Source organism: Peromyscus maniculatus, chromosome 21, assembly GCF_049852395.1.
Source record: "Peromyscus maniculatus bairdii isolate BWxNUB_F1_BW_parent chromosome 21, HU_Pman_BW_mat_3.1, whole genome shotgun sequence".
In the NCBI taxonomy this organism is placed as follows: Eukaryota; Metazoa; Chordata; class Mammalia; order Rodentia; family Cricetidae; genus Peromyscus; species Peromyscus maniculatus.
Window position 1 is genome coordinate 29,038,778 of NC_134872.1, and position 21,358 is coordinate 29,060,135.

Consider the following 21,358-nt stretch of genomic DNA (forward strand, 5'->3'; position numbering starts at 1 on the left):
GCAGACCAAACATACCACCTGAGGCAGGCTGCTGGAGGAAGAAATGGAACCTCGGGGCCCTAATTCCAGCCCACCTTCATCCGCCAATCCTCCACTTTCCTACCTGTTGTCTCTGGAGCCCCCAGGAGAATCCTCATTGGCAGAACTTACCAGGCCAGATTCTGTTCTCGTTAAGCGAAATACAACTATCGGTGAGAACGGAATTCATTCATCTCTCTTCACGTTTTCTAAAAAGTGCACTTTATTAAATGTGAGGTGCTCACTGGCGACTGAAACATGGGCCAGAGGAAAGTCATTGTCTCCCAAATGTTTGGGCTCCCCCAGATTTCACTTGTGACTATTGTGATCGGAAGGTATCTGCTTGCGGTTCTGAGAACTGAATTTCCAGGCTCATGAGTCTTGACTGGGAGAGCAGTGTTAGAGTGGACAGTCTTCAGCCTCTGCATCCCTTTTTTCTTAGCTTTCCTCAAAGGACGAGGCTTGCTGTCTCCCTTCTCCAGCCCGTAGTCTCCAAAGGGTTGGAAGAAAGGACGGCCCCTCTGTCCACCGCCATCCCTGAAGTGGAGCCGTAGTATCACTCAAAGCCCAGGAGAATCGCGTCTTCATAACTCTTCTTTCTCCTCCTCTGCACAGATGCAAGCTGCCCGCTGACTGTTCATAAAGGGTCGGCAGCCCAGGGTCCACACGGTGTTGAACACGGTGTCGGCCAGAGAGTCACAGGCTGCTTGAGAAAGACGAAGAGAGACAGAAGGTCAGCAGATGCCATCCCGTAGCATGTGAGGCAGCGTATCTCCTGGGTGAGCCCCAGAGGATGACAGACAGAACACAGAAATGAGAGGACCAGCATACCTTTAAGAGAGGCGCTTTCAGAAAAGCCCCTCTTCAGTCCCATAAGGCAGATGTACTTGCTGGTGCCTCACATGTGTGGTGAAAGTCACTGAAATCCCACACTATCGTGATTTTAGAATACTCACTCAGACTATACTACTTTGTTTCCCATCGCTTGTCCTGCTCAAGTGTGGGGTACAACAATCCTTTGTTGCTTGAAGAATATGTGTATGAGAGATAGGTTCATTCTCTTGGGTGCCAGAGATAAACAGAAAACAATACATTATCCTCAACAACGAGGACCTCATAGTTTGGATCAAGAGGAGGAGCCGGCAAACAGGACAGCGGCTAATTATACTCCACTATGAAGACAGTAACCATAAGGTAGCTGGGAACTCGTGGAAAGGTTCCTTCCCTTGGGAGAAGAGGCTCTGAGGGAAGGCATCCCAGGGAAAGACCTCTGGTTCACTAGTATAAGGGACACCATGACATGCCAGGAAATTTAGACAACTTAGAGGAAATGGAAATTCCATGCTGAACTGACTCAATAAAATAGAAAATGGAAACAGTGCTAGTCTCCCAAAAATACATCTCTCAGGGAAATACACTTCCCTGTTGCTTCAAGGGAATTTTTGCTAGATATTTAAAGAACTAACAGCAATCCCTTCTAAATGCTTCCAGAAATTAGGATTATGTCTTTCGTTTTATGATGTCAGTATTATGTTGATAACAAAAATCAGATAAACCAGAGGAATAAGAAAGCACTGATAGGTATCTCTCATGACTAAACGTAACATCTTCAACAGATAGCAGTCAACTAGACCCAGAAACATGTAAGAGGACTCACACCATGCCCACGTGGCGCTTATCCTAAGAATGCAAGCTGGTTTAACACACTAAAATCAGCATAGCATATGACCTACCAATAGAATAAAAGCCATAAGCCACATTCTGCAGAAAGACTCCACCCCCTTTTCATGATAGAAACACTCAACAACCCAGGAGGATGACTTCCACACCTGCCAGGGGTCACCAAGGAAGATGCAGGGCCAGTCTCATGCTCAGAGTTAGGCTGATTCCTCTTCCCTGCAGGACAGGGAGAAGATACAAGGATATGCAGTCCTAACACTCCTGTGGGGCATTTAAAGTTCTAGCCAGAAAGGCATTCAAATTACAGTGGGAAAGGATGTACTGGTGACATCTTATATAAAGACTTAGGGATGCACTGAAAACCTATCAGAGCTAATCAGCTCATTCAGCTAGATTGCAGGATAAATCAATAGGCAGAAACCAACTGATTGTCTTTCTGTACAACATCAACAAGTCATCTGTCAAGAAAATTAAAAGGGCAGGAGAAAGGGCCCAGCGGTTAAAAGCCCCCGCCTGACATAGCCTGAGTTTGTTCCCTGGAGCCCATGTGAAAAAGCTGGAGTCGGGAGTGGGCGCCCACACCTTCAACCCCAGCTCTGGAGGCAGAGGCAGGTGGATCTCTGAGTCCGAGGCCAGCCTGGTGTACAGAGTGAGTTCCCGTCCAACCAGGGCTGCACAGTGAGACCCTGTCTGTAGCAAAGACAAGCAGAAACAACAGCTGGAGCAGCGGATTACAGCAGCATTTCAGCTTTCCTAGAATCAGGTGAGAGGCAGGCGCAGGAGAATCACCGGGGACACCGAAACTAGAAAGCTGTCCCGAGACCTTCACATGGGCTTCGTGATGAACACACATGTGAAAAATAAGACAAGGGCTGAAGAGATGGCTCAGCGGTTAGGGGCACTGACTGCTCTTCCAGAGGTCCTGGGTTCAGTTCCCAGCACCCACATGGCAGCTCACAACTGTCTGTAACTCCAAAATCTGACACCCTCACACAGACATACAAGTAGGCAAAACACCAATAGCATAAAATAAAAATAAATTAGATAAAACAAATTAAAATTTTAAAAAGAAAATAGTTCCATTTACTATAACATCACAAAGGAATTACCAAACAAAGTGCAAGGCCTATGCTATGAACATGATAACACTGTGGGAAGAAATGAATGGAGAGATAAACAACTAGGAAGACATTCATATTCTTGTACCGGAAAATATAATTTTGTAAAAGTGGCAATATTGGAATTTATCCACAGACTCAAACAAAGCTCTGAGAACGACAGCTGTCATTTCTTGTAGAAATTAACAAGCCAATCCTGAAAATCCACAGAAATGACAGGAATCTAGTGTCCAGAAAGATTTGGATGAAGAGCAAGTCAAGCACACATCTTATCTTCCAGATTCACTGAAACGCTGTGGAGCTAGGGACCCAGGGCTGTCCCAGCTCCTGCTGGCACAGGTTGGTGGAATAGAATCAGGTCAAAAGTCGCCAGACCACTGTTTACAGTTTAATGTGGGTAAGAATGGTATTTCCTACAACAGTGCTAAATCAGCTGGATACCCACACAATGAAGGTGGACCCCATTCTCACACCATCTACAAATGATCCGCAAAATGGATCACAACCCTGCACCAAAAGCTAAGATAATAAAACTCTTAGAAGAAAAGATCAGTAGGTACTTTTGACCTTGGGCAGGTAAAAGCCTTATTACCACATAAGACAGCAAAAACACCATTGATGAAAATTAATAAATTGAACTCACTCAAAATTCAAACTTTCTGGGCCTCAGAATAATAACACTGAGTAGAAGCTGCTGTGGTGGTACCCGCCTGTATCTCCAGACCAAGGAGACTGAGGCGGGAGGCTCTGGGAGTTTGACATCATCCTGGGCTACATGGAGACCCTGTCTCAAAGTGGGGCAGTGAATACTTGTAAATCATTCATCTGACAAAGGACAAGAAACAAAGGGCTCTCTGGACTCAATGTCAAAAGCAAATAAAAAAGTGGGGGGGGAGGGGCGGCAGCGCATGCCTTTAGTCCCAGCACTCGGAAGGCAGAGGCAGGTGGACCTCTGTGAGTTCGAGGCCAGCGTAGTCTACAAAGTGAGTTCCAGAACAACCAGGACTGTTACACAGAGAAACCTTGTCTCAGAGAAAACAAACAAACAAACAAAAAAAAAAGCAAATAAAAAAGGTAATGAACCTGGATAGACACATCTCATAAGCACATATATGTTCAACATCAACAGTTGACAGGGAGATACTCAAGAATCTGTGACAAAATGATAATGAATGTTGACAAGGATGTGAAGAAACTGGAGGTTTGGGGTACAGCTGTTTAGGAAGATAATTTTTCAGGTTATCGAACAGTTCAACATATATTAACCATATAATCCATCAATTTCATATATATATATATATATATATATATATATATATGCATATATGTGCAAAAGAATGAAAACATGGTTCCTGCAGATATTCATATGTCAGAGTTCATGGTAGCAATATTAATGCTAAAGCCAACCCGGATATCAACTGATGGACAGATAAAGATGACATGGGAAGACACACAGTGGACTATTATTCGGCAATAAAGAGGAATTATTCCAGTACGTTCTATAGCAGTGGTTCTCAATCTGTGAATCGAGACCCCTTTGGGAGCCAAATGACCCTTTCATAGGATTTGCCTAAGACCACTAGAAAACATGAATATTTATATTTCGATTCATAACCGCAGCAAATTTATAGTTATGAAGTAACAAAAATCATTTTGTGGTTGTGGGCGTCACCACAATCTGAGGAACTGTATTAAAGGGTCACAGCATTAGGAAGGTTGAGAACCACTGTTATACAGCATAGATAAATGAAAGAAACTGGTCACAGACATCCATGTATTTTGATTCCATTATATAAAAAGTCTAGACTAGGCAAATCAATAGAGGTAGAAATTAGATTGATGGTTGCCTTGGGCTGAGCAAGAGGAGTTAGAGGGAAATGGCTATGAGCTTTCTTTCGGAGATGATGAATATGGAGTTGAGCGTGCGACTCTGTAGACATATTCAACTAGTATTTAAAAGAGGTAAATCATACGTAAATTACATCTCAAATACACTGTCTAAGTACCACCAACACATACTCAGAACGTTTCGTGCAGAAGGAACTTAAGGGTAGAAAGCCTGGGCCTTCGACCCTGTTAGGTTTCAGTGTGGGGGTCCAAAGGGAGATCCGGATGTCTGAATGATGCTAAGGAGGTCGCCTAGGGCCGACCTAGAAAGAGCTGTGCAAGCCGAACTCCAGAGTTTTATTTAGTCTATAGGGAAAATTTTTTTTTCAAGTGGCTTCAACTGTAAGCGGAGGCTGTCAGATTTAGGTGATATTAAAATGTAGTTGGTCCCAGTGGATGGCCCTCACTTGGAGAGAACATAAAAGCAGAATTTACAGTAACCTGGCCAGTGGGAGAGCGATAAGATACTTAGGAGGGAAAAATCAATAGGACATTGGCCTGGAGCAGTCACCTGACCTGAACCTACATCAACAACAGTTCTTTGCTACCCTTTGTGGACACAGGATAGAGAGTTCTCCCTTCTACAAGGCCCAGTTCATTACCGGCATTCCCATATTCTAGACACGGTTCTGTGAGCCACGTCCAAGCTTGTCCCCACAGTTGGTAATCTCTGTGGCTCACAGGACCCTGGTTTTCAACCTTTCCCATCTGGGAGCTTTGAACATTAATACCAGGTTATCATGTTCTGGCGTCAGAAGTGGAGAGATTAAAACCTTTTGGACAGTAAATTAGAAGAAAGAAATTACAGAGTCGGAGCTGGGAGCTCAGTAGTTAGGCAGGGTTTAAAAATAATTATCCGGAAGCCCACAGAAAGCTGAAAACACACAGAAGAGGATTTTTAAAGTTCCTACCCAGAGTGAAAGCAAATATGGAAAGGCACGTTAGCCAAACCACGTGGTCCTGCAGAGAGGGACTACCAAGTGGAAAGTTATTTGACAGGGGCGTGGACGCTTTGTCTCCAGTCTTAAAGGGAAGGTTTTTATTCTGTGGAAGCGTTGCTGTGCCCTTTTCCAGCAGGGAAGGTGCCAGCAGTACATGGGCAGCAAGACCTTTCGTGAAAGAGTGCCTGGACTCTCCCTCTGCCTTTCCAGCACGCTCTGACCGTCCCTCCCAGTGAAGGGCGCCCTGGCTCCCAGTGTGGAGACAGGAGCGAAACTCCCTGCCACCGGGAAGTGTCCTTAAGAGCCCTACCTTCCACGTTGGAGACGAAGCCCAGGCTCCGCTTGAGGTCAGAGCAGATGGAGTGGAGGCACCATCGGAATTTCGCATCGCAGCGGTATTTGTTGGCACCGCAGGTGTCATAGCAGACGTCCAGCTGGTTGCAGCACTTGGTCATCGCCGGGATGCCCAGGTCCATCTGGAAAAGTGAAGCAGGAGAGCGCCACGTTGAGACCCAGGACCTGAGGCAACCCTGTCCACCTCACTATGAACTAGCCACTTCTCAAGGGGGTGCCACGCGTTAGATCCGTTCAGAAACGCCAAGGACTTGGAAGGAGAAGCTCCGAGTCATTGGACGCTGAATTTTGATGCTGTTATTAGCGTCATAAGTGACTCTAGCCTTTTTTTTTTTTCATCTTTCCTTTTGTGAGATTAGTTTATTTTCAAATCCACAGCCAGATGTGGTGTGAACACAGAAACCAGAGGGGCAATCGAGATGATGGCAGAGCACCAGGAGATTCACATGTGGTTCAAACTTTACCTTTGGGCCTGAGAGTCTGCCGAGGAAAAAGATTCTGTGACTACTCGGAACAATTCAGCCTCAAGTAACTGGGGCATGGCTGGTCCTTCAAGGACCTGTCCTCTCTAGCACTGTTTGAAGGGTGTATGTGAGTTGGGGAGAAAAACGGGGTGCAGGACACTAACTGCCCAACCACGTGAGGAATGGTGTCAGAGCACAGCATGGCACGCACTAAGCATCCTGTCAACAGCTGTACTGACTGTGGCATCCGATGGGAGAGCATCACACAGTTGGGACACAGGGGTTGTGGGGACAGCGGAAGACTAAGAGCGTCATGAGAAAGGAGGGTACATAGACCTGGGATGTGACTCAGCTGGGAGGGTGCTTGCCTAGCGCGCATGAAGCCTTGAGTTTTATCCCCAGAACTGCATAAACCAGGCCTGGCAACCTGTATCCCAGCATTTGTGAGGCAGAGGCAGGAGGATCAGAAGTTTAAAGTCATCCTCAGGCTACATTTCAAGCTTGAGGCTAGCCTGGACTACATAAGCCCCGTCTTAAAAGAAGGAGGAGGAGGAAGAGGAGATGAAATAAAGTTCAAGTAGACTCAGAGCAGAGAGAGAGAATGAGCAGGTTAACAAGTCAGGTTATTTAGTGCGTCAAAGGTTTTAGCAAGAAATGTACATGCTTACATAGGCAGGGCAAGCATGTGTGTGCATGGAAGAAGCTTTGCCAGCCTTAGAGTCTGGTTCACTGGCAGTACCTGAAGTACCAAGGTTGAGTCTCAGCACCACATAACAAAACTTATTTGCCAAATTGATAAATAGCTTTGCCTTCCGAGTTAGAGTTTCCACATAATCCTGAGCAAGAAGGAGATAGTTTTAAAAAATAAAAACAGGGGTATGTGCACACTCGGTGGTGTGTGAGCCCATTCAGTGATGCATGAGTCATTCAGTGGTGCATGAGTGCATTCAGTGATGCATGAGAGCATTCAGTGGTGCATGAGCCCATTTAGTGGTGCATGAGAGTGCTCAGTGATGCATGAGCCCATTTAGTGATGCATGAGAGCATTCAGTGATGCATGAGAGCATTCAGTGGTGCATGAGTGCATTCAGTGATGCATGAGAGCATTCAGTGGTGCATGAGCCCATTTAGTGATGCATGAGAGCATTCAGTGGTGCATGAGCCCATTTAGTGATGCATGAGAGCATTCAGTGGTGCATGAGCCCATTTAGTGATGCATGAGAGCACTCAGTGGTGCATGAGTGCATTCAGTGATGCATGAGAGCATTCAGTGGTGCATGAGAGCATTCAGTGATGCATAAGAGCATTCAGTGGTGTATGAGTGCATTCAGTGATGCATGAGAGCATTCAGTGGTGCATGAGAGCATTCAGTGATGCATGAGCCCATTTAGTGATACATGAGAGCACTCAGTGGTACAGGAGATCCCAGAGCAGGTGATCTTAGTGCTGGAGAGGGCATCTTAGACACCTTTGCAGTTTCCTGATAATCTGGGCTTGGTTTCTTGTTTGCTAGTTTTTCCAGACAGGTTCTTATGTAGCTCAGGCTGGCCCCAGACTCATTATGGCCTTGAGTGAATCCTCTTGCCTCCACACCTGGCTTTGGAAGTTGGGATGTGGATGGGAGATGGCGAAATTTGCTCTCAGGTCATGGGTGAGGAGTGTCATCAGTGATTAGAGAGCCTCTCCACCTAGTGCCTTTCAGGTCCTTACTAATCCAAGGCCACCTGACACAACAAGGACTCCACTGTTTAAAATGCTCTTAAGCAAAGCAAAACAACAACCAAATCACATTAAAGACAGCCCAGCTCTTTAGATGGGACACAAACTGGGTACTGCAAGTCTTGATAGGCTGTCTGATGCCTGAGGCGAAGGATGCTGTCTGGCCACCCTATGACAAGGCTGAAGTGTAATGACCACCATTCCACTGGATTGGATGGGAGATACCTGAACTACTCCTAAATAGCGTGACATACTACTAAATACTTCTAAATAGAATCCCAATTGTTGGTTTGTTTTCTGAGATGGTTTCACCGCGTAGCTCTGGCTGGCCTTGAACTCACAAAGATCTACCTACTTCTACCCCTTGAATGCTGGGATTAAAAGCGTGCACCACCAGTGTACTACATTAACTGGTTGATTGATTGATTGATTGATTGGTTGGTTGATTGATTGATTGATTTTTCCAGCACTGGGGACTGAACTCAAGGCCTTGCACATGCAGGGAAGTGTTTGACCACTGAGCTACATCCTCAGTCCCCATGCACCCCCTTCTGGAATGACTAAGTTCACAGCTGAAAATAGGTCATTTCTCTAATTCACTCAGTTGACAGGATAGTCTTGCTCGTGGATACATACTTACTGCTGATGGAGAACAGGCTGGCCCCAGTGTAAGGGACAAGAACACTGTATAGAGAGACACAAGTGTTTTTCCAAGACATTTTAGTGTCTTGTAACATTTCACATACTTAAAACATGTCCAGCTAATGGCATTCAAGCTTCCAACAAAACCAGTGTGTGAGTATGTATTTCTGACAGATGCATGAAAATTGCCCAGAGGATAGAGGACCTTTCTGCAGTTGGTGTGGAAATGCCAATAGCTGAGCAGCAGGTCAGTTAGAAGGCCCGTGGAGCCGCTTAGATAGCAACTGCCCAGTGAAGTTCTTGAATCAGCTAAAAATTGAGGCTTAGCTGTATTAAGATACAATTCGGGGGGCTGGGGAGGTGGCTCAGAAGTTGGGAGCACTGACTGAGCTTCCAGGGGACTCAGCATTGACATGGTACCTCGAAACAGTCAGTGACTTCAGTCCCAGAGGATCTCACGCCCTCTTCTGGCCGCCATAGGCACTGCAGGCATATAGTGCAGAGACATACACGCAAGCAAAAACACCCATACACAAAAAATACCATTTAAACATCTATTATTTGATATATGAAAAATATTTTTTAAAAAGAGACTATTCAGGGCCTGAGATGGATGTCAGTAAGGTACTTGCCAAGCGAACATGAAGACCTGATAGTCAACTCTAAGTGCCCACTTAAAAGTTGGCAGCCTGTAGCCCATCCAGGGAAGGTGGAGATGAGAGGATCGAGGGCCAGGCAGTCTAGCTAATTGGTAAGATCTAGATTCAGTGAGAGACTCTGCTCAAAAAATGAGGAGGATCTGGGGAGAGGGTTCAGTCAGTAAAGAGCCCGCTGTGTGAGTGAGTGGGCCGGGTTCTGACCCCAGCACACACACAAAAGCCGAGCATGGTAGCATGCCTGTAACCCCAGTGCTGTGGAGACAGCCGGATCCCTGAAGCTGACTGGCCAGCTGGCCTAGCCAAGTGATGAGCTCCAGGTTCAACAAGAGACCCCGTCTCTAAACAAACAAACAAACAAATAATAAAAATAAGGTAGAGGGAAGGCAAGATGGCTCCATGGGTAAAAGCTCCTGGCGCCAAGCCTGAAGACTTGAGTTCAGTCACCAGGATCCACAGAGTGGAAGGAGAAAACACCAGCAAGTTGCCCATTAGGGGCATACACACACACACACACACACACACACATAAACAAACAAAAACAAGTTGGAGAGCAATTGAAGGAAACATCAAGTGTCAACCTCTGGCTTCCACACACACATGCACACATGTGCATAAGTGTTTGAATGCACATGTGCTCATAGACACACACACACACCCACACACACACGACATAATGCAAACACACATACACACACAGGACACAATTCAATATCATAATTGATGTACCTGTAGCTACATTTTATATGAATCCTCTCTTCTAAAGGGCAGGTCAAAGGCAACCTATGAAATTCTCTCTCTCTTTCTGTGTGTGTGTGTGTGTGTGTGTGTGTGTGTGTGTGTGTGTGTGTACATGTGAGCTTTTGAATGGAGGCCAGAGGACAACCTCAGTTATTATTTCCCAGGTGCCAATACTTGTTTGTGTGTTTGTTTTAAGTCAGGGTCCATCTTTGGCCTGGAATTCTCCAAATAGATGACTAGGGAGCCCTAAGCACCTGGCTGTACTGGCATTACAAGCAAATGTCACCATGACCAGACTTTAATGTGGGGTCCGGGGACCAAACTCAGGTTCTCTTGGTTGCAAAGCAAGCGCTTGCTGACTGAGCTATCACCCAACCCAAGCCCTAACTTTTGAGACAGGGTCTCGTGTAGCCCAGGCTGGCCTCAGATTCACTGTGTAGTCAAAGATGACCTTGAACTTCTGAGCCCCCTGTTTCAATCTCTGGAATGCCGGAATTACAGGCATGTACCACTCTATCTAGTTTATGTGGCACTACCTAAGGGCTTCATGCATGTGGGGCAAGCACTCTACAAAACCCAGACCCTTCCAAGAAACCTTCAAGGAGATCAAGTCATCCCTCGCTCCTAGAAGAAGCTGATAGTCTGAGAAAGGGTCAGTGGTGTGCTAACAAATCTCAGTAAAGAGCGGCTCTGTTGATCTGACACTTTGAACAGGAAGTCTGCATGCAGAAGTCAGCCATTACAATCAGTTCTTTCTGGCCAGTACCAGTCCATCGCTGGAATGAATTACTAGCTTAAATAAGTCAACGTCATCCAGTCATCTTTACATTATATCTTGATGCCATAAATCGTAGCCAATGCTTATAGAGGTGATTTTGAAGTTCAATTATTACCAGAAGCTTAGCTGAGGGACAGCAGGCTTTGAGAGAAAGAACTCAAGTGTCTGCCTTGAAAATCTCTCCCTTCCCCTAGTCTTGTTTAAAATACCAAATCACACTTCTTGAGTGGATTCCATAAATGATCGCTTCCATCAGTGACCATAGCCCTTGGATTGCTCATACTCGAAAACACACCAATCAAGAAGGTAATAATAGTGGTACATACACTTCCTGGTACCTTGATGCCCAGGAAATAGGAACCGCAACCATTGGGCTCCTGAGGTTTGTAGCCAGGTCTGGGCATCGGCGCCTTTCCTAGCAGGAAGAAAAGAGACAAGTAGAAGAAATGTTTAGAAGTCAAACATTTGACATTCACTCATTAAACAAAAATTTCCTAAGAGCACATTCCATTTTTCCTTTAAATATCACTATCCCCCATAAGATATTCACATTAGATTGGTAGTGAGGAGGAAGTTACCAAAAATTTCACTTTACTCTTTTTTTTTTTTTTTTTTGGTTTTTTGAGACAGGGTTTCTCTGTGTAGCTTTGCACCTTTCCTGGAACTCGCTTTGGAGACCAGGCTGGCCTCGAACTCACAGAGATCCTCCTGGCTCTGCCTCCCGAGTGCTGGGATTAAAGGTGTGCGCCACCACCGCCCGGCTCACTTTACTCTTTTACAAACTGAACTATCTCCTCCAGACATTGTGGGGCCACACCCCACAATTCAGAACAGTCCACTGTCTGGTGACACACGGACAGAATCAGGGTCGTGCTGTGCCATCAAAGAGATTGACTCTGCACCGAAGGAAGCTTAGGGAGTCTTGGCAAGTGCAGACCGAGCATCACTGACCACAGAACAAAACAAACATCTGGTGTTCAGAAACTTGGAAAAGACAGTCTGGATGCTTCGACTTGCTCATGGAGCAAGATCTTGCAAATGTGTCAAAGGAGCTAGTTCAGTTGTGCTGGGGGGCGGGGGGAGGAGTCATCACATAACCTTGACCTGACTGCTTCCTGTTGTAACAGAGCAGGGGGACCCTCTGACACACACTCCTGTCTCCATGAGCTTGGCTCTGCCTTCCTTGCCACAGGGAACTGCCGATCCCTCTGAGACTGTGAACCAAGATAAGTCCTCCCAGTTTGAATTGCTTCTCTAGGGTGTGTATGGCAGAGATGAGCTGTGCTGGAGGAGTAGGATTTCTGGGTCGTGTGATGACCCTGTGTTTAGTTTTCTGAGGACCCCACACACACACACACACACTGTTTTCCCTAACAGCAGTACTATCCTTCATCCTAAGCAGCAATGCTCAATGATTCCAACCTCCCCACATCCTTCTTCTTCACTACAGGGAACCTAGAAGGGGGATCTCTCCTTTTCCTGCTTCCTGGAGCAGAAGACTCAGGCACCACTCATTCCTGGGAAACTTGCTGTTGCTGTATACATACTTTCTTTGCCTCACTTGCTTCTTTTTTTCCTCTTGGGCTGTGTATTTCCTTTCTATCCTTCATGTATCTCCACACATACTAATCTCCCTTTCATATTTTACTTTTCTTTTTCTCTCTCCTGAATTCTGGCATGCCTTATCAAATATATTTTCTGGGTCTAATTTAAAATACTGAATTATGTTGTTCCATTTACTAATTTTCTTGAGATGGACTAATCTGTTTAATTGACCCATTGAAGTTTTTCATTTGAATTCTATTGATTCCTTCCTTCAGGCTTGAGCATTCATTTTTCATTAGGTTTTGTTCTCTGTTTATTCAATAATTTGAAATATTATATTATGACTTCTAGTCCTTGGGGTTGCTGATTCTCTGTTTTGGTTTTGTTTGGGCTTTGGTTTGGGTTTTTTTGTTTTTTTGTTCATTTGTTTGTATGTATATTAGAGAGAGAAAGAAAATGAGAGAGAGAGACAGGCAGACAGACAGACACACAGAGAGGTGTATATGTGTGAGAAAGGGTGGTATGAGACAGAGACAGAGACAGAGAGAGTGTGTGAGAGTGTTGTGTGTATGTGTGATCATGTGTATGTGTGGGGGTGGGTGAGAGAGGGTAGTATGTGTATGTGTGTGTGTATGTGTGAGTGTGAGTGAGCGTGAGTATGTGTGGGGGGCTGGGAGAGGGTGGTATGTGGGTGTGTAGGTGAATCACAATGGGGAACAGAGTCTGATATCACTAATTGAGTCACATGGGCAAACAATTGAACTGTGTGGTATAATTCAATGTGGTTGTCTCCTAAGATTAGGGGTCTTCTTTCTGTTGTTCATATTGTCCTTTTTCAAGTGTTCTACACAAGTTACCTTTTTGTATATCAGAGAAAACTTAAAGAGACTAATGTCTGAATCACAGACAATGTGTCTTTTAAATTTTCTTCTTAAGTTGTTTCTTATTGTATGTGTGTGGGTGCTCTGCTTGCATGTATGTGTGTCTACATACCACATGTATGCCTGGTGTCCTTGGAGACCAGTTACAGATGATTGTGAACCATCCTGTGGGTACTGGGAATTGAACCCCGGGTCCTCTGGGAGAACAGCAAGTGCTCTTCACCTCTGAGCCATCTCTCCAGCCCCCAAAGGCATCTTTTTAATGAGTGCGGGAGAAAGTGCTTGCTGCAGACTCTGGTTATTTTCCAAGTCACCCCTGGTCTTTTTGCACTTAAGAAATCACAGAAGAGCAATCTCCGTGTCAGTCTGAAAGATGATGGAATGGCTGTCCTGCCTGCAGTCCTGGTGACGCAGGGTTGAGTATGAACTGCAGGAAGCTGCTTCGGGGAGAGAGTTTTATTGGAAGTGACAGCTAAATCTAGGCAGAGATAACACACCCTAGCCTCGAGCTGTGCTTTCTGGCTTGATGCTCTGAGCCTAGGCATCAGCAACAAGCTACGTTGACATGGAGAGGCATTTCCTGGTGTGCTTGACAAGTTGAAACTCTAGTTCCTTGGCAAGTGGTAACGCCACTGGCTGCCAGCCTTTTGTAACCTGCCAACTAGGAATAGGCTTCATCTATTTTAATGATCGGAGGCGGGAATCAAAACAAGAATAATATTTTATGACGTGAGAAAATGATATGAAATTCAAATTTTAGTGCCCATAAAGAAGTTTTATTGGGCACAGCCACACTCATTTATTATGCGTCAGCTGTGGCTGTTTCCAGGGGAAAAGACATCAGAGAATATTGCTACAGTCTTGAACTGGGGATGCTTTTCTAATCAAGATGCAAAAGTCAGAGGCCATAAAGAGCTTGACAAGTTTGATCTCATAAAACGTCAAACCTTCTAAACAAAGTTAACATCACAAAACACTTGAGAGACTTCGGGAGGGAGGTTCAAGGAAGAGTGAGCCACGACACCCAACAATGCCGCCTCCAGCCACGAGTCCTGTGCTCTTGGCCAACGTTTCTCCTCTCTCATTTCGGTCACTAAAAAGACTGGGAGAAAGGTCTATCACAGATCACAGAATGTCTCTTGTGGAGAGTGAGGCTGTCCTCACCTCGCTGCTTCCCCCGAGGGGCCAGCGAGGGTACTGTGCACATACACCTGGCAATCTCCAGAAATGCCCAAATGAGCCACGAATGGGAGGCAGCAAAATAGTGTCCATTCCATCAACACATAGACTTTTCATGTCAAGCACTAAAATAGATTAAGTTGCTTCCTGATTCAACTTCTCTTGGTCTACCTAGTCCCATATCTGTTTAACTACCCAGAGCCCCAAATCCTAGGACCCCCTTCTTCAGCAAACTGGGAGACCCATCACCCCAGCACCGAGACAATCTGTTGGCTTCTACATCTGTGGGTGTTTTTTCTTTTCACAGGCTTCTGAGAATCCAGTGAAGGCCGTAAGATGGTCCTCTTTGTGAGGAAAGTAGGCAAACTCACAAGTGTGTGGAGTTCTGTGAAATTTCAGACAGATAAAAATGCCTCTAGAAAACACAAAAATGGGAATGGGGCTCAGGCGGTAGAGTACTTGGCCACCTGAATCCTTGGATTTGAGCCCCAGTACTGAGTGAGTGAGCCTGGGCTTGTTGGCCTGTATTTATAATCTCAGTAGGAGATTGGAGGAGGTGGAGGCAAGAAGATCGAAACTCAAGGTTATCCTTGGCTACATAGAAAGTTTGAAGCTAGCCTGGATTATAGGAGACACAAATATTTAAAAAGGTAGAGATTTGCTAGTGTGAAAAGCTTTGGAACAACAGCAGGGGTAATGGCGGAGCAGAGACAACAGAGGGGTAGGGAGAATGGATTTGCAAACTGTGCAGCTAATAAAGGGTTAACATCCAAGATACAGAGAGGAGCGATAGTGTAAACACAACCCGACTTTAAAGTGGCCAAAGCTGTTTCTAAAAAAGAAAGAAAGAAAGAAAGAAAGGGAGGGAGGGAGGGGGAGGGAGGGAGGGAGGAAAGAAAGAGAAAGAAAGAAAGAAAGAAAGAAAGAAAGAAAGAAAGAAAGAAAGAAAGAGAGAGAGAGAGAGAAAGAAAGAGAGAGAGAGAGGGAAAGAGAGAGAGAAGAAGAAAGAAAGAAAGAGAGAGAGAGAAAGAGAGAGAGAAGAAAGAAAGAAAGAAAGAAAGAAAGAAAGAAAGAAAGAAAGAAAGAAAGAAAGAAAGAAAGAAAGAAAGAAAGAAAGAAAGAAAGAGTTTAAGAGAACTGGCTGCTCCCGCAGAGGACCTGGGTTCGAGTCCCAGCACTCACTTGGTGCTAACTCCAGTTCCAGGGACTCTGGTGCCCCCTTCTGGCCTTCACAGCCACCAGACACACGTGTCACACACAGACATGCAAGCAGAACACCCATACACATAAAACAAAATTAAAAAAAGAAAAAGTTTGAAGAAGGCCAACAAGTGATGGGCAGACATGAAAAGATGCATCTCCCATTAAACCGGGAAACAGAAATGGAGACCACAGGAGACATCACCTTACACTTGCTAGAACGGCTCTTAGTGACAGACGGAAGTGGCGAGGGCGTAGCGAAAGGGAACTCGTTCCCCAACGGTGGGAATGTCATTGAGTATAGCCATTTGGAAAGCACTGTGGAGGCTCCTCAGAAAACTCAAAACTAGGGGCTGGAGAGATGGCTCAGTGGTTAAGAGCACTGACTACTTTCCCAGAGGACCTGGGTTCAGTTCCCAGCTCACACATGACATCTCACAACTGTCTATAACTCTAATTCCAGGGGATCTGACACCCTCACATAGACATACACGTGGGCAAATATAATAACACACATTTAAAAATTAAAATTTTTTTTAAAAAATTTAAAGAAAACTAAAAACTAAGAACAGAACTGCTACACAGGCCAGCATCCCCACTTCTGGTATATATCCAACAGAATTGAAGAGAGCATGTTGAAGTCTTTTATGGGATAGATAAAGAAAACGTGTGTACACAGTGGAGTGCTCCTCCACCTTCAAGAGGAAACCCTATCATTCTGGAGCTGGAAATCATTGCACTGGGTGGAATAAATCGGAAAAGCGCATACTCTATGGTCTCAAGTAAGGAAGGAAATAAGAAAGAAAAGTCAATTTCTTGGAAACGGTATAGAAAGCCCAAGAGGAGGGGGGGAATGAGAAAAAGGAGATCTTGGTCTAGGGGCTCATAGAAGGGGTAAGTTTTAGGAATCTACTGTACAGATGATCACCGCTAATGACAATGTGTCGCATATTTCTATTATGCTTTGAACCTAAAATGTTCCATGGGAACTGAGGAGATGCCTCAGTGGGTAAGGATGTACACCTGATGCTTGGTGTGCAGCATCAGGACCGGAGGGCAAATCTGTAGCATCTATGCAAAAAGCTGGGCACGGCTGCTCATGCACCTGTAACCCCAAGACTGTAAGAACACAGAGACAGGACGTCTGTGACTTCCTGACTGCCAGTCTAGCTCCACATTCAGTGAGAGAACTGTCTCCAGGAACAAGGTGAAGCATGATCATTCAAGACATGGATGTCCTCCTCTGTCCTCCATGCATATATATGAGTATGTGTATACACACACACACACACACACACACACACACTGCTCCCCACGGGTTCAGGTTTTGAGTGTCAGTTTTCTGGCTGATAATACTCTCTGGGGAAGATGAGAGAGGGTCTGTGTGTCAGAAGTTGCTGTCCAGGATCAGGCCTTTGATACACCCAGCCTGGCTATCTCTGATTCCCAATGTTGCCTGGTGAATCAGCCTCCACTTCAAGCTCCCTCCACCCATAGTTCCTCCTCAGCCTTGCTTTCCCCCTTGATAAGCAGAGATCTCTGGAGTCCTGAGGAGAAACATAAGCCCTTCCTCCCTTGATTATTTCCAGCAAGCGTCTCGACACAGCTGTAGTCAAAGCAACACACTCTGAGCATCATCGAAAGAGTAGACTTTTAACAGTCTCACGACAAATAAAAGGGAAGTTGGTAAGAGCCAGTGGATATGATAATCAGCTGTTAAACCTTTCCACAGTGGATCAAAGCATCAGGTTTTCTCCATAGATATCCACTATTATTTTTGTTGACCTAAAAGTATTTTTAAAGATTGATGTTTAAGCATCCTTTCTAGGGGAGGTGAGTTGAGAGGGGACCTCAGGGGTCTCACTATGTAGCCAGGCTGGCCTGGAACTCAAGCCTGTCCTGTCTCAGCCTCCGGAGTAGCCGAGATTGGATGGGGAGTCGGCTGGCCCTTCCCAGTCCGAGGCTGTCCAACCAAAATCAGCTGAAGTCTTTGGATGCCATTTTGCTAGGGAAGGAAGAACAGGGTTGGGTTCACAATTTGACAAGAAGTCCTGCTGTTGGGTGTTTGCTAAACCTTGGGTATTATTGACAACCGTCTGTGTTGATTCAAATGGCAGGTATTAACCCTTTGCTGCCTCTTCAGGGGAAACTAGGCGGCTTACTGCAGGGAGGGGGCCTCTGCATGTATGCACCCACCTTTGGGTAAACATGAGGCTGAGGGGCCCAGGATTTGACTCCATGACGTTTCCCTGGTGCGCTGAAGCACCGTTTTTTGCAGGTGCCTCAGTGACATTAAGCCTACTGAGAACAATGGTTTAACCATTATCTCCTGGTTGGCCGCTCTTAGTACGCAAGGACGCCATTTTTCTCTCCCCAAAGATGAGGGCCAGAGGGGTAGGCCATGCAACATGTCTCTGGACACTGATTGTGAGTGTCTCTGGAAAGCTAGGGCTGTCTGCTGAGAAAGTGTTTCCCAAGCATGTTTCCGGGCTAGGCTAAATAGACTTGGCATTTCCACCTGCGAGCTTCCTGCGGGGCATTTGCATAAACTAAATTCAGAGGCGTGTGCTGCGCGCTCGGGAAGAGCATTTCAAGGCCCAGGTGCAGCTCAGTGGTGGACCACACACTTGGCAAATAGCCCCGAGTTAAAATTGCCAGCACCACATTACCAACAAGGCTTTTCACCCGCTGTGGAAGCTGCCAGACCCAGGCAGGGGCTCGGCTCCGGCCTCTTTGGGAGAGCGAGGGCGACACTCGCCAGCCTCCTGCCTAGCTCACAGGCAGGCTTTGCAAGTCGCCCAAGGTAGGCATGGGTGCCCAACCCAGTTCCCAACTCTGCCTCTGGTGTCTAGCTCTGGGATCCCTGGTGGGCAGCAGTGATGCCTGAGGCTACTGAGTGGGCCAGGGCTGAGACCCCTCCCTCGGGAGCGTCTAGGCAAATCGCTGCCAGTCCGAGGTCTGCGGCGGAGAGAGTCCTTTCGGGCTCTCTAGGATTCTAGGATTCCAGGATTCGGAGAAGTTGTTTGCCCGCAGGCAAAATCTCCAAAACTGAACACCAGGTTCAGTTCCCTTCCCTAAGAGCATCCCAGAGACCTCGAGGTCCCTCTCGCCGCGCCCTCCTGTCCCACACTGCTCACTACCTTCTCTTAAGCCCCAGCCTCCCAGCAAACTCATAAAGGGCTTCTGCGAAGACTCCCGGGAGGCTGAGTGGGGCTTGAGTTTCAGATCAATCATAATCGATCGATCGGGAGATCGAGATCCCAAATGTCACCCCAGGCTCCTCGCAGGAATTTGTTGTCTGCCTGGATTGCCGATGTCACTACACCTGATTCGCTCAGTCTGGCAACCTGGCCTAGCCGGTGTAGGACAGATGTGACCTGCTGAGCTGCCGCTGACCCAACCCCCCTCCCCCATCCCCCCTCCAGAGTAGGCACCCGGGGTACTCACCATATCGGCACCGGTACTGACAGACTCCGTTCTTGCCTCCCAGCAGCTCCATGAAGGAATCCACGTAGCTGTTGACCGACTCGAAGCTACCCCGCAGGTGCCGAAGGCCCCAGTCCGAGTAAGACTCCTCTCCCTTGGGGCTGGGGTCGCTCTGAGCCAGGCTGCCCGCCAGGCCAAGCCACAGGAGGAAGAAGCCGCAGGGCACCTTCATCCTGCTCGCCAGTCGGACGCTGCTCTCGCCCCCCACCCCAGCCAGGGTCCCAGGAAGCCTGGGGACACACACAGCCCCGTGCCTGGGCTTATCGGAACAGTCAGCCTGTGTTCCCCAGAGGTGGACTTTAAACACAGCCATGGAGGCCGGGAGCAGATCCCAGCGATTAGAGAGGGCAAAGGTAAGACCGTGGGAGGGCCTGGATGAGGATGGCCCATGAGGGGACTTCCCGGTGGACCCCGAAGAGCTGGAGGGCATGATTTCACTCAGGGAATGGGGCGAGGAGGAGCCCCGGGATCCTCCTGCATACTTGCCATCCCCAGGTTTCTTGACTACAGAGCTTGTCCCAAGATCCCAGCCACACCCCAACCACTTCCTCCTCCACACCTGTCCTGGGGAGGCCTAGGAGGGTGTGTGCAAGGCTCAGGCAGCCTGACTTGGGGGTCACCTTCACTAATAGACAGGATGCCAGAACCCAAACTCTTAAGTGTGTGTCAATGAGAGTTCAGGTTTTGAGCCCAGTTTCTGCCCGAGTCCCTCCTGGTCTCTAATTCAAATCCTTCCATCTGGTAAAGGTCCTGATAGCCTCCCAGGGAATCTGCTGGCTACTCAGCCCTGTATCCTAAGATCCCCAGGCCTGCAAGGTGGCCCCAGGTCTGTTCTGGGTACACTCAGCTCTCTGGTGGTGGTGTTTTTCCTTTGAGGCAGATAAAAGTCCAGGCTATTATCAGAAAGCCTGTTTGAGATTCCACGCTTGGAGACTGCTCACTGAAGTCCAGTGTTTGGGCATCACTCTCAGAGTGCTTTGCTCTTGGCCACGTGAAGAAATATCTATGAAATCACTAGTCTGGAAAACGACGCCCTTGTGTACCAAGTAATCCTTCAGGTGCTTTCTCAGACATCATGAAAGCGCTGTAGAAAATGTTAAACATACAACATCCCCATTTTAGATAAAAGAGTGTGTTCATCTAAAGACTTAATGTCCAGGAAGGGTATCCCCATTTTAGATAAAAGAGTGTGTTCATCTAAAGACTTAATGTCCAGGAAGGGTAGTGGTTAAAATGCATTTCCAGTGTGCATTATTACTGTGTGAATTTTAAAAGAAAATGGTAATAACGCCACCCAATATTTAAAGCACTTACACATTCTGAACCGAACAGTCTCTTGTCTGTCTTTATCCCTTTCCTGTCTCTGACTTTCTTCCTGTTTCTCCGTGTCTCCATCTCTGTCTCTCTCTCTCTTCCTTCCCCTCCCTCCCTCCACACATTCATACCTGTTCTAGGCAAGGTTCTTATCATTTCTATTTGAGGCATAACAGATCACGCAGAGGTTAAATGACTTCATCACGTTGGGCGCGTGTCCAGTAAAGGCTGGACGAGGGCCAGTGATATAACTGATGAGATCATATCAAAACAAAACCGTGGAACTCTTCTTTTCCAAAAGGAAGGAAAACTGGGGGCATAGCTCAGTGGTGGGTCACATGTACACATGTGTGTACAGTGCCCTGAGTTCAATCTCCAGCAACCCAAAAAAGAAAAATGTCATTAAAGAATAGGATAAATACAAAGGTTTTGGGAAAGATTTTTATAATTTTATTATTTTTAGTTATGTGTATTTGTGTGTGTGTGTGTGTGTGTGTGTGTGTGTGTGTGTGTGTGTGTGTGTGTGAGTACTGAAGCTGTGGAGGCCGGAGGATGTCCTGGAGCTGGAGGCTGTGAGTCACATGACACAGGTGTCAGGAATTGAACTCAGAACTCTGTAAAAGCAATGTGGGCTATTAGCTGCTAAGCCCTGACTTCTTTTTTTCCCCTTTAAAAAAATGTCGCAGGGCAGTGGTGGCGCAAGCCTTTGGTCCCAGCTCTCCGGAGGCAGAGGCAGGCAAATCTCTGTGAGTTAC

General features: G+C 46.5%; 1 protein-coding gene and 1 long non-coding RNA gene across 4 annotated transcripts in view; one reads left to right on the top strand and one right to left on the bottom strand.

The window, feature by feature from the left end:
• Positions 1–223: 223 nt before the first annotated feature.
• On the bottom strand, positions 224–19,461 carry Pla2g12b (phospholipase A2 group XIIB). Of its 3 annotated transcripts, none has more exons than XM_015990279.3 (4): positions 19,251–19,461; positions 11,337–11,413; positions 5,955–6,120; positions 224–724 (listed from the first exon to the last, which is right to left on the bottom strand). In XM_015990279.3, exons 1-4 carry the CDS (start codon positions 19,459–19,461, stop codon positions 603–605), a joined length of 576 nt encoding a protein of 191 aa, XP_015845765.3. In that variant the 3' UTR covers positions 224–602. The 3 variants fall into 3 exon arrangements, with proteins under 3 accessions (XP_015845765.3, XP_015845764.3, XP_006997178.4); XM_015990278.3 differs by having other exon boundaries at positions 224–721; positions 11,325–11,413; XM_006997116.4 differs by having other exon boundaries at positions 11,325–11,413.
• Positions 19,462–19,510: 49 nt separating this feature from the next.
• LOC121824816 (uncharacterized) overlaps positions 19,511–21,358 on the top strand; it is a 37,241-nt gene continuing 35,393 nt past the window's right edge. Inside the window, exon 1 of the long non-coding RNA XR_006066816.2 lies at positions 19,511–19,642. This is a non-coding gene — a long non-coding RNA (uncharacterized LOC121824816). The remainder of the gene's footprint in view (positions 19,643–21,358) is intronic.